The sequence below is a fragment of the Maniola hyperantus genome, chromosome 4, assembly GCF_902806685.2.
Source record: "Maniola hyperantus chromosome 4, iAphHyp1.2, whole genome shotgun sequence".
In the NCBI taxonomy this organism is placed as follows: domain Eukaryota; kingdom Metazoa; phylum Arthropoda; class Insecta; order Lepidoptera; family Nymphalidae; genus Maniola; species Maniola hyperantus.
In genome coordinates this window covers 14,299,675-14,312,840 of record NC_048539.1, presented here as the reverse complement: position 1 = coordinate 14,312,840, position 13,166 = coordinate 14,299,675, and the positions used below count along the sequence as shown (strand labels likewise).

Sequence of the window (13,166 nt, the reverse complement as noted above, 5' to 3'; positions counted from 1 at the left end):
TTTCATGTATAAAATACATTCACGTGTTGCTTCGTAACTAACAAAAATTAAACAAGTACAATAATATCGTTACATGTGATACCTTGCGTGCATGTACAAGTTGCCTATGCATGAAGCACGAGCACTATTCACAAAATGACTTGAACAATGATACACACAAAAGTGTTGGCGCTAAATCGAACTACATGAAAGACACACAAAATACACGTACTGTTACATAATAAACATTATGTATCTATTTTATGTAAAAAATAGCGGTTTGTTAGTCATTACGTTGTTTGAAATTTGAAGTTAAAAGCTAGATCAGTTTAGACTAATATTACTTTAGAGAACTAAATAGTTAAGCAAATTGTTAGCATTTAGCTTAGTTTTGATAACTTGGTTTACCTCTAAAACTATTGGTCTTGGTTTTGTATTAGTTTCACGAGGCTCCACCACTACTCATGGACGTGTTAACAGTCATGAACATAGTCTTTACGTTCTTCTTTCTTCTCGAGACCGTTTTGAAGTTAATTGCCTTCGGATGTACGGTAAGAATGATCCACTTTTTCATTATTTATAACATCGATAATGGCTCATACGCCAATATTTGTAAGCTCTTAAAATTGATTTTTGATTAATATCTAAAAGATAAATATAAAATTGAAGATTCTCATAATGACACTCAATTGAAAACAGGTACATCAAAAAAATCATTGTTGAAATGTTTTGAAAACTCTTGATTAATTCTTTTTGAGAATCTTCAATATTATCTAAATTTATCAAAATACACATCATTAAATCAAGTTTACCTAATTTTAGCTATATTTAATATTCAATATTGACCTGAATATATTTAAAGCTAGTAATAATTTAATAGAAAATTTTCTGATATGCCCGCTTGTTTATTGACAATAATTTTTAATAGTTTTTTTTAATCACTTTATAAATTTTTATAGATTATATAGGCAAGACATTATTATAGATTTTTATAGATTAATTAAATTACTAAGAGAGATGTCCTTATTCCTGTCCTCCACTTTAATGTCCTTTTATATAATCCATACTATATTATAGAAAGTGTACATTTGTATAACCTTTAATTTTCTTTTATTTCTTTTAATTTATGGAATTAACGTAATCACTAATCAATCAAGTAAAATAAAATTAATACGTATTCTTTTTTAATTTCATTTACGTACATAACATAAATCAAGTTCTGTTGTTTCGTTAAAATACAAAAAAAATGAGCTTGATACTAATTTTTTTTCTTATAATTGCAGAATTTTTTCAAAGACCCTTGGAATACCTTTGATTTTATAACGGTCATTGGAAGTATTATTGATGCCCTCATTATGGAGTTTGGCGTAAGTATCTTTTTTATATTCTGGTAAAAAATTGAGAACTATACCTACCTATTTATCTCATGAAATAATTTTAAGATTTTGTATTTAGTTTTTTGCGCTGTCTAATTATTATTTAACTGTCCACGAAATGAAGGTATAATATATCCTGATTACAGAGTGACCTTGCCGAAAACTGTGCTGCTGACATATCCTGTCAGCAGGTAAATTATTAAACTAATTGCTAGGAATTTTAGAATTTTTGTAACTATTGTTGATGGTTTAGAAATTATATGTATAGATCAAAATTATTATTAAAATTTTGTAGAAATAAGTAGAACTTTATTGAAATTTTGGTCTATAGATAGTAGGTTTATTATAAAATAGGCAAAGTGTGCTAGGTGTGTTTTGCAGTTTTAGATTTAAAATGTTGTGAAATTGGTGTTCTGTGGTCGAAGAAAGTCCTAGACTATTTTCGCTAGTCATAGTAAAGCTAGTGTTTAAATAGACAGCTATTGTACTCCTATTTGTTGATTTATAACTGTTTGTTTTAATGTATTAGATAGTTATGGTGAAGAAATGTTTTAATTTTTTCTGATATTTTATCTATATTACAAAATTCTATAGCAATCATATCTTAGTAACCCCATCACCATCATCATTAAATTGGGCCCTACGTCATTTTAGCCTATGTATTTCATTTATTTGCGTTATTTTGAAATCATTAACTAAGAAATGGTATTTTGCGATCAATTCTGGTAATCGATTTTGTTTCGGTCATAGTTGAACTTTTAAAAAATTCTACTGACAGTAGAACTTTAAATCCATTTTGTAGTGTGTTATTACGTAATTAATTTTTCTTAAGTACCTAACTTAAAACTCTGATTAAATGCGTATTAAATTAAAAGCTTAAAATGTAACTTACTAAAAGTAATACTTTATGTATTCGTACTGGCTCAATTTAAATGGGAATTAACTAAGTACCTATTCTTGTATTAAATTTGAAATTTCTTTCAAAAGTTAATTGTTTTGAGCAAAAGTAAATTCCAAAACATTACCCAGCGTCTGTCAAAATAATTTATATAATAGGTATAGTATGTAAAGGTTTACATTTTTTGTTGTAAAGAAAAAAAGTAGTGTACTAACTACATGTAGAAATGTAGATTATTGTTAATTATCAGTGACTATAAACCGGCAAAAATGCTAACCTAACCTAGTAGGTTACCCAATGGTACTATAAGTTTCACTTAATTATATATGTATACAGCCTAAATGAAAAATATGCCAATTCGGAATAACAATGGAATAAAAAATTATTTGCGTATTTAGGAGAAACTAAATGCATATTGTTTCATATAAATTCCACATTCATAAATATCAGACTATAAGCAATATTGGTACTAAACATAAATAATTTTGATCGACGCTGGCATTTATTTCTATTGCCATTGTAATCTGACGACATTTTACAAACGAAATGTATTTATTCTGTATTAAAAAATATATTAAACGTTCTTAACAACGAGCTCACCTTATCATAGACACAAATTGCTTTTCAGGAAAACACATTCAACGTCGGTTTTCTCCGCCTGTTTCGAGCCGCGCGACTGATCAAGCTGCTTCGACAGGGTTATACTATTCGAATACTTCTCTGGACGTTCGTGCAGAGTTTCAAAGCCTTACCCTATGTGTGCCTTCTCATCGCGATGCTATTCTTCATCTATGCCATCATTGGGATGCAGGTAAGAAATGGGTATTAAATCGACCAGGTAATTAAAACCTTCTACTATTGGGCAGTGTTTAAATTAGTATTAAATAATAAACAGCTGCGAAAATATCAGTGTATCTAAATAATGAATTATCAACAAAAATAACTAAATAACTGATCCTGGTTATATCCTTCATTTTAATGAAATATTTTTTAATAAAAATAGTGAGCAAATGGTCAGGCGCCCAACTGATGTTAAGTTATTACCAACGCCCATGAAAATTTGCAGCACTAGAGAAACCACCAATGCGTTACCGGCATTTCATGAATTTATTGGTCCGCCCGTTAAATTACCCCGGCGGTGCATCGCTCATTGTGATACCTTTTGTTTTCCAGGTGTTTGGCAATATAGAATTAGCAGCCGAATCAGATATGAACAGACATAACAATTTTCGGAGTTTTATCCAAGCGCTTATGTTATTATTTAGGTAAGAAGATAATAATTGAGACTCATTCTATCTAGCACTACGATCTCTATAAATAACATACCTCATATAATGGTATTTTTTTAATATTACGTTTTAGTATTCCAAATCTACATTTTTGTGTTCTGTTTTAGGTGTGCTACGGGTGAATCATGGCCGAATATTATGCTAGCTTGTCTGAAGCCAGCCAAATGTGATAAGGCAGCTGACAAACCTTCAAATGAATCCTGTGGCAGCACTCTTGCTTATGCTTATTTCGTTTCTTTTATATTCTTCTGTTCTTTTCTTGTGAGTACTTTTATAAACATCAAGTGTATTACTGGTTAAAAAAACTTTAGCACTACATTAATTAGTTTTTTTGTTTACAGATGTTAAATTTGTTCGTTGCCGTCATTATGGATAATTTTGATTATTTGACAAGAGACTCTTCTATTCTGGGAGCACATCATTTAGACGAATTTGTTAGAATATGGGCTGAATATGACCCAAACGCAACGTAAGCAAAACTCATCCAAAATCACCTTTTTTTAGCAACAGCACGGATGAATGACCTTATTGTTTTAATTGCAGAGGAAAAATCCATTACACTGAAATGTATGATATGTTAAAAAACATGGATCCACCACTTGGGTTCGGTAATAAGTGTCCAAACAGACTAGCTTTCAAAAAATTAATACGAATGAACATGCCGTTGGATGAAGAGGGGAAAGTTAATTTTACGACAACGCTTTTTGCTTTAATTCGAGAAAATCTCAGCATCAAAATGAGATCAGGTAAAAATATTTATTTAGTGTTACTCGTGTGAGAACAGTTAGCAATACTTGTTATAATAAAAATGGTAAATTTACAGCTCAAGAAATGGACCAAGCCGATGAAGATCTCAGAGAAACAATAACCCACATTTGGCCACTTCAAGCAAAGAAGATGTTAGACTTGCTGGTGCCTCGAAGAGACGTTCTCAATACAGGAAAACTGACTGTCGGAAAGATTTACGCTGGACTCATTATCATAGAAAACTGGCGAACAACAAGGTTTAAACCGGACGAAAATAGGGGCCAGGTGAGTCACGTAGCGAATCTTACTACGATGCACCGTAACTGTTTTACTTTTTCTTCCACGTGGTTACTTATTTGAATAAAGACTTTTATTACCTTAGGTGTAGTACAGCTGGAGCCAGACTAATCGAATGTGGCTACAGTCAGATGTATTTTCTGCACAATATTTATAGTACCTTTGAACAAAGTATAACTGTCGTCGTTAGGTTTTTATATAACTACACAGTTAGGTAAATAGTAGTGTATGTTGATGGACCCTTAAATACCCTATGTTTAGATTTATGAAATTCACTCAATAGTTAGATAATTATTATATACCTAGTTGGTTGTGTTGTCGTCTCGTCGATGTATTGTTGTCTAAATATTGCGAAAATTTTACTTATCCAACCACAGAGAATTTGACCGAATCCGAATGGTGAATTGGCTCTTAAAATATAACTGTTTTGTATACATATCAATAGCAACAATACGTCACGTTAGTTGAAATCGACTCATAAAATGAGTCGACTACATTGGTGGTTTACTTTTCAGGCATTCAGCGAGAATAGCCCAACGGCCAATCAGCCGGTAGTATTAAATATTTTACGGAACGAAACTTTAACTACCTTTTTCTTGCACTATTCTAGATTGTTTATTTATCCATTCATTTTTTCATAAATTTCTTTCGCATCGTGTTTGAATAAAGATTTCTATGAATATAAAAGCTAGAAATAAAATTACATCGACAAAATGGTCGGAGAATTTTTTAGAAGATTTGGTACTAATACGTATTAGTAACATAGCAATTTTAACGAACATAGCATTAGATTATGATGCACTTCACGGTAGTATGGACAAAGTTGTGACGAGTTCACATGTTTGTCTAAAGCAATCGTTAGGGTTTAGTAAACCACAAAAAATAGTGACCTGTCCTATAGTTGCAAAATTCGTAAATACCTACTTATGTAGTTATGTTGGATATGATGTGTGTGTTAATGAGTTTTTAAAGATTGTCGTAGATCTAGAAGTGTCTTATTGTAGATTTTCGTCTTCCCCATTAGAAACTGTTTTCAGTCGGCTATTTTGTATTTATTGTTAAATACCTATCATTTAACAAATATTGTTTGATAATTTTAAGCGATTTTCTGAATTCGAGCATGATTTTCTTAAGGTTATTATTGTATTCTTCAAAAATTGCAAATCTGATTTGTTTTACATAATAACAATTTTGTTTTATCGCAGCTACATTTTGGCTCAATTGTTATGAATTTTAGCAGCCTGTTGTATGAATTTCTTCTACTTAAAATGTATGCTTCTTACGCTATGCTATTATTTGCCAGCAAAGATATTTCAAAGAATTATAACACCTCTAACCAAAAACTTCGCATGTCAATAATGAAAAAATATATTATCAATATTTTGAAGAATATTTAAAAAATACTTCAACAGTAAAAACAAATGACAAAATTGGCATTGCTAATGGCCACACTGCCTCGGGCCACATATTTGCACATGTACTTTAATGCACTGGATATAAACAAATATGCTTTGTGTCATTTGCAGCTCCACGAAATTACACAAAATACCTTCGTACAAGATATGTTTGCTTCCCAAAAGCATAGGTAATCATCACTGTCAAGATCTATGTGAAATAATACAAATAACATCAGTTAGGTGTTTTCTCAGGTCTTAGAACGCTGATCTCATCTTCACAAACACTATGAATACATTCCATGTTCGATTTCATAGCCATGGCTCATAAAACTCTTACACTAGACAAAACACGAACAGAAATACAAACACATCTTAACGAACTCCAGCATGGATATGTATTGTACGGGGCATTTGCGCATACTCATGTAGTCGTAAAAAAAATCAACGCCAAAGGAATTAGTGCATGAGATTGCGCAAATGTACGGGGAGAGTAGTTGATGAGGGGTGCGTGGTGCAGAAGGCGTCCTTGTTTAACTGCCTGATGGATGTGGCTGCTGGACTGGGCCCTGGTTCGCGGACGGGCTCTCTAACTCATGAGATCCCAGCACTTACGAATGGTCACCCTGAAGATCCACATTCTTTAGCAAACCTCGCCAAACAACGCTCTTCAAGAAGATCTCTCAAGTAAGTTATGGTTAAATAAAATTAAAACAGTATTTCTAAATTCAATCCAATAATGGACATTTTGTTAAGCTAAGAATTCACCTGACCAAAACTGTCCTTGTTGGTTTTTCAATTTAGAAATTCTTTTGAATTTATCTTTTTTTCTTTGAAGTCTATTCTGCCATGATTAGGCAAAATAAATTTGATTATGATAATAACTTAGATGAAGGAATATGATAATAATTATTATAGCTAGCAATCACCAATATATTCCACAACGACAAGGATGAAGAGATGAATGAATCAATTCATTTAAAGGATAGATTGATTGGCACAAATTGTGCTTATAATATCAAATATCTTTGCAGATTCAAAAAAAGGGTTTTTAATCGTTAAACTATTCCAAATTTATTAAAATTTCTAAGAACATTGTGTTTTCCACTTGTAGATTTCAATTTTTTTTCTTTTGTTGCAGGAACAACAAAAAGGTGAATACCGTTGGTGACCCTATTTACCCCATCTTTCTTGTTGTCGAACAACCCCAGTTCAATAATACGAAAACTGCCCTAAATTTCAACATACATGAGCAGGATTCCCTTAAAAATTAACTTACATCAATATCAATTGGCAATAGATTTGATATTATTGAATTAAAATCACCTATATAATGTTCGGGGTTGAAATGTTGGATTGCTTATATTGTTAACCAGTGGTGTACTTATACTAACCGTATTGAATATTTATAATTTTTGCTCTAGATAGTTGGTGTTATAACATTGTTAGTGCCGCTGTGTTGTCCTAATGAAGATATTATTGTAATTAATGTACTCGTTTTGTCTTAGCTTACTAAACAATTTCCCTGCAGTTAGCCTAAGTATCGTATCGCAGCAATTAGGGGCTTAGGCCCATTATATGTCTGTATCTATAGATTATGTTGTACTGATAACATCTTTTTATTTGAAATTACAGGTTGTTGATGTTTAGGTAATTGTTTTAAATGTAATAATGCAGTATTAATTGTAGAATATTGATGTTTATATAACGAATGACTTAAGATTAGGTATTTAAATATAGTGAATGATATGTGTAATGTTTCAATTAGGGATAATATTTAAATTGTTCTAGACGCAGCACTGTCATATCCGTTACACGAACACTAACAAATACTATCATGCCCATACTTAAAACTATTCAATCTACTCTTAAATCAACATACCTACCCAATATAAATGCATGAAAATTAATTCACAAAATATCGCATGATATAATTTAATAATTAGTTTTTTACTATAAGATCTAACTTGATAATTCCGGGTAAGTAAGTATCTGATGTGTTTAAATAGATTGAAAATGCACGAGCACAAATGCATGCACTGCAAATGTTCTTAGGCACACTAGATGTGCATCGATGCTGTGGTAATTTAAAACGTTTTGTAAATATGGGACAGCCAAATATATTGAAATTTTAGAATCTTTGATTTACGTACGGATGTTGTTAAATCGGTTAATTAACAGTGTATTTAATTATATAGATATTGGAGTTGCAAGATGTGGGATCACACCACGCGTCCATGGAATCATTAGACGAAGCAAGATTACAGGCTCCTCACACATACCAAAATGGACACCATGGAAGATCATCCAGTTTAAGGTGATTATTTATTTAGTTTTAACTGATAGAAATACAGATTTGTTTACTAAACGGACAAAGACAAGTAGAATGTTCCAAAATAAAAGCGTTTGATTATAGAAATTGTTGGATCGAAATAAATCTGAACATATAAAAGTAAAAGGTGACTGACTGACTGACTGACTGATCTATCAACGCACAGCTCAAAATACTGGTCGGATCGGGTTGAAATTTGGCATGTAAATAGCTATTATGACGTAGACATCCACTAAAAAAGGATTTTTGAAAATTCAGACCCTAAGGGGGTAAAATAGGGTTTTGAAGTTTGTGTGGTCCACGCGGACTAAGTCGCGAGCATAAGCTTGTTAAAATATATGGGAATGTTTCGGAGTTTAAAATACTTAAATAATTTTACAGCATAAAAAAACATGGACTGCCGATTGCATGTGCCGCATGATACATATGACATATTTATGAATATTTTGTTTCATTTATTTTTGTTTTATTTTATTTTGTTTTATAGCGTCATCGAAGAAGAAATTGATCTAGAAGATATCGTAGTATTGAACGGTATGTTCAGAAAATTCAACTCCACTAACATTTCTAACAACGAAAAAAACTAACAAGTCCATCTACAACAACTGCCTAACTACCTAATTTATGACCTATTTCCTAACATGCATGAATTAAAAAAAAACTTTTGTTTTTTCTGCTTTTTCCAAAATTATTTTACGCATAACGGTGACATCTCTACAAAAAAAATATTACTTGTGACTGTAATTTAATATCTAAATGTTAACAACATTACTTTCATATAAATGAGTACTAAAACTCTCCATGAGCCTTCCATGATCAAACTATAATGATATTCTATAAGTTCTTGAGTACGGGGTTGCCTTCCAGGCCTACCTTTGTGATTAGGTTGCCCTTTGTTTTACTAAATTATTATGTTATTTTCTGTACTTTTATTCTATAACTAGCTGACCCGGCGAACTTCGTACCGCCTAACACGTCACTCATTTGTTTTGCCTTCCCGGAACCCCTCCACTACCACTTAAACTGTATGGTATTAAAGTTCAAATTGACTTTTAAGTATTATAAAGAATCTTTTGAATGGGAATACAGAAAAGTGTTGTTTTTAGACTTTTTCGGGCAATTTTTAAAAATTTTCTCTCCGTAAGAACCATCCTCGTACTTCAAGGAATATTATAAAAAATAATAAGCGAAATCGGTTCAACTGTTCACGAGATTTGCGATCAGCAACACATTCAGCGATTCATTTTATATATATAGAGATATGTGCAATAAATAAATAAAATATAATTCAAACAAGCAATAATGTTATTTTTCAGACGAAGTCCAAGTCCGAGACGAAGAGGACACTACGGAGGTTACCATCACGATATTGGCTTCTCCGACACAGTCAACAACGTCGTCGAGATAGTCAAACACGAGCATCACCGACATGGTCGAACACACAGAGCACCGCACCACTACCATCCACATGGTAGGTACATTCATACTAAAGTTACAGCTAATATGCTGATGATAAAATAGCGTACTATTTCAGTCTTTAACATACAGATTGTCAATGTGAATCTGCTGGTATCTTCCTAGTAATAATTAGGTATCTTTTTCTTCTCCGGGATTTTTTTTCTGGTACTTTGGTTTTCTTAACATTCTATATCAGCAGATTCATTGTACTGGCTTAATGCTAACGCAAATATAATATTATTCATCACAAAAATATCGAGCCTTCAACCAGCTATATTTTTCGCCTTCAACTATTATTGAAACCATTATATTCATATAGTTTTCACGCATACTGTAACCATAAGCATATTTATTATCTTTCATTTAGATTTAGTTGATGAAACTAAAACAGTTTTGCAAACATTTTTCTTCTCATGAAGGTACTCTGAAAGTTTTGCGAGAATATGGGAACCTTAGCTTTAAAGTAGTTGTAGAATTTCATGTTCCGTAGATGTAGTGATAAGATTTTCAGTGGGCAAAGCCGATGCTATGAACTGTTTATTATTTCATGATACTAGATGAAGATTGTTTATCTTAGCCCTGTTATTACACAAATGCTAGTTTTGTAAAATAAGTTTAGTAGTTAATTTATATAGCTATTTAAATTATTGCTCGTTGGTATTCCCATTTACTGGTTTATAATTCATAAACAATATTTTTCATCTCGTTACGTTGATCTTATAGTTTAGAAATAAGTTTTTTTTTTCATATTAAAGGTATTTTCTAAATTGTTGATTGTTATACCTACCATTGCTATGATACGAAAATTTGTAAAATAAATTCGCATCGTCAAAATTGTATTGCCTGCTGCATGCTACGAACATTCGGGAGCCCACTTTGATTGCACATTGCTTTCATTAAGATTTGATATGATGCCTGGAGCGCATGCACAGAAATAACATAAATTACATCATGCAGCATGCAAAGCTTGATGAAACTTTTAATTTCGTTTTCAATATTTTGTAGGTATTATAAAATAGAAGGTAGATAATTAAAAATTCCTGAACACACTATATGAAGAAATCCAGTGTCCTTCAAAGCATATAAACATTAGGACACACAAATTATTTCATTCCGATGAACATTCCGAACCTTTCCAAATTCCTTTCCTGAAAGACGATTCAAAAACACCTTTGACAGACGTCCAAAACTTTTAGAGTCACCTTTGTGAGTAAAGAAATCAGGTCGGTAATCCGACGGGCATAGGATAAAGCGTGGTGGAAGGTACATGAAGGTATTCCTGACAGCAGGGAAGGAGTGGAGGGCGCCGTATCCCACGACCAGCCTGAGCCAGCCCTCGCGGTCGCCCAGCCCGCCACACCACACCTACGGTGAGATCCACTCGCCTCACACACCGCCCCACGACACACCACACAATCCGCTGTCTGCTTTATGCAATCGATTAATACCTACCTAAGAGACACTACTGAAAGTAAGGCTAACACACTTGTTTCAAACGTCCGAGCACATCCCGTTTCAGTTGTGGCTCTTTCCTTGGAGTCTAATATTGTAACGTTTCATAGCCTCTCACAATTCAATCATGGAAACTTGCAAGGCGGCACACGTTATGTACCCCTAATCTTACAATTAAAGATTGTATAACTTCATTCGATTGTTACATGATAAATTATAGGACCACTTCAAAAATTCGAATCTCGTGTTCTAAAGTCAATAACCACAATATGATTGTAAAGCAAAAGGTCTGAAGTGAAATCTTTAATTTTATACTGATCAGAGACCTTTTGCTCCTTGAAAAATAATTTGTTTCTAAATTATAATAGATGTCGTTGAACGTCGTTCGCGTGATGAACATGTGGGGACGCTGCCGTCGACGGAAATCGTAACGATTTATTCATAAGAAAATTGTTTGCACATCTGTTTGTTATCCCGGCTACATAATTTTTTTTTTACGGTCTTGATTATTTTACTTTCTTTACTTCTTTCATCTAATTATTACGCCTTATGAATTCATCATTCAATCGTTAGTAACAGCAATTGGCCAGAGAATAGAACGCTCAAATTATTCAAATAGCAGTTTGGGCATCGATAGGTGGAGACCGTGAGCGCGAAAGGGACCGCGAATGGCGGGAGTGGCGCGAGCGGTCGTGGGAGCGCGAGGGAGGCAGGCGCGGCCGCGGCCGGCAGCTGCCGCCGACGCCGACGAAGCCGTCCACCTTACATGTAAAGCAACAAGCACCGTTTTCAAGAATCAGCCATAGTCCTTCGCACGTATGTAAACTAAAAAGTTACCTCTTCGTAAGGCTAATAATAAAATTTATGTGAAATCAGGCAAGAGAAACGAATACAAATTATGGATATACTTATTTATCCATACTATACATTCAAAGTGTGTATTTCTATTACCCGATACCCTAAATAGGTATTATGCATAGGGTATCGGGTAATAGATAATAATATACTCTTCTATAGGGATCTAGAAACATAATACTGCGTATAGTAATTTACCTATACCTAACCATCGAACTAACCCTTGCTTATTTTACTAGAGCCATTTAGAAAAATTAATAATATGTTTGACGATCAAATTAACAAATACAGTAGAAACTCGATTATCCGGCCCTCGGTTATACGGATTCGCGATTATCCGGACTCCCAACCGAAAATTGTTCGGCCAAGTGCAAATCAGACTCGCGCACCGAGGGTTCCATACTCGGGTATTTTTTCCGCCATTTTGTACGATAAATCAAAAACTATTATGCATAAAATTCTGTCTTAGAATGTATAGGCAAAGCCCTTTCAAATGATACCACTTGGTACCTATAGTTATCTTACTTTGAAAATTGTATACTATTATAGTGAACTACATAATATGCACAAAACCCGCTTTTCTTCATACATTCGATTATCCGGATTTTCGATTATCCGAATCCGTAACGACAACAATTAGTCCGGTTAATCGAGTTCCCACTGTATATTCAATTTATTTTAATTTATTTGCATTGCGCCTTTTTACTCTACAGTTATCATTAAGGCACACAACGAGAGAACCGTTAGAGCCTTTACACGACGAGTACGAGTACGGCAGAGAAGTTGAAAGACTGATACACCGAGACTATAGATCTAGGGAAAGGTGAGTTTCACGGCTCATTTTTTAACCCGTCCTCGGACGATCTAAATTCTATCGCAATTTACTAACTATGTGTAATATTTGTGTCCCGAAAAGTCTCAATGAAACCGGGCGTGAGTTCGGCAGGCGCGGATGGGGCTACGAGTCGGACCGCGGCGGGCGCGCGTACGAGGCGCCGCTGAGCTACGAGGCTGCGCTGGCGCTGGGGCGCGGCGGCGGCGCGCGCGCGCTGCCGTCGCCCGCCGCCGCGCCGCGCCTGCCCAACGGTT

At 33.8% G+C, this 13,166-nt stretch overlaps 1 protein-coding gene across 1 annotated transcript in view; it reads left to right on the top strand.

The window, feature by feature from the left end:
• cac (calcium voltage-gated channel subunit cacophony) overlaps window positions 1-13,166 on the top strand; it is a 51,736-nt gene that overhangs the window by 32,357 nt on the left and 6,213 nt on the right. The window contains 14 exon segments of the mRNA XM_069498087.1: window positions 1,263-1,346; window positions 2,882-3,064; window positions 3,427-3,518; window positions 3,650-3,803; window positions 3,884-4,011; window positions 4,086-4,288; window positions 4,366-4,574; window positions 5,102-5,137; window positions 8,179-8,297; window positions 9,629-9,783; window positions 11,060-11,140; window positions 11,845-12,038; window positions 12,791-12,900; window positions 12,994-13,165. Coding sequence (XP_069354188.1) covers window positions 1,263-1,346; window positions 2,882-3,064; window positions 3,427-3,518; window positions 3,650-3,803; window positions 3,884-4,011; window positions 4,086-4,288; window positions 4,366-4,574; window positions 5,102-5,137; window positions 8,179-8,297; window positions 9,629-9,783; window positions 11,060-11,140; window positions 11,845-12,038; window positions 12,791-12,900; window positions 12,994-13,165 — 1,920 coding nt within the window.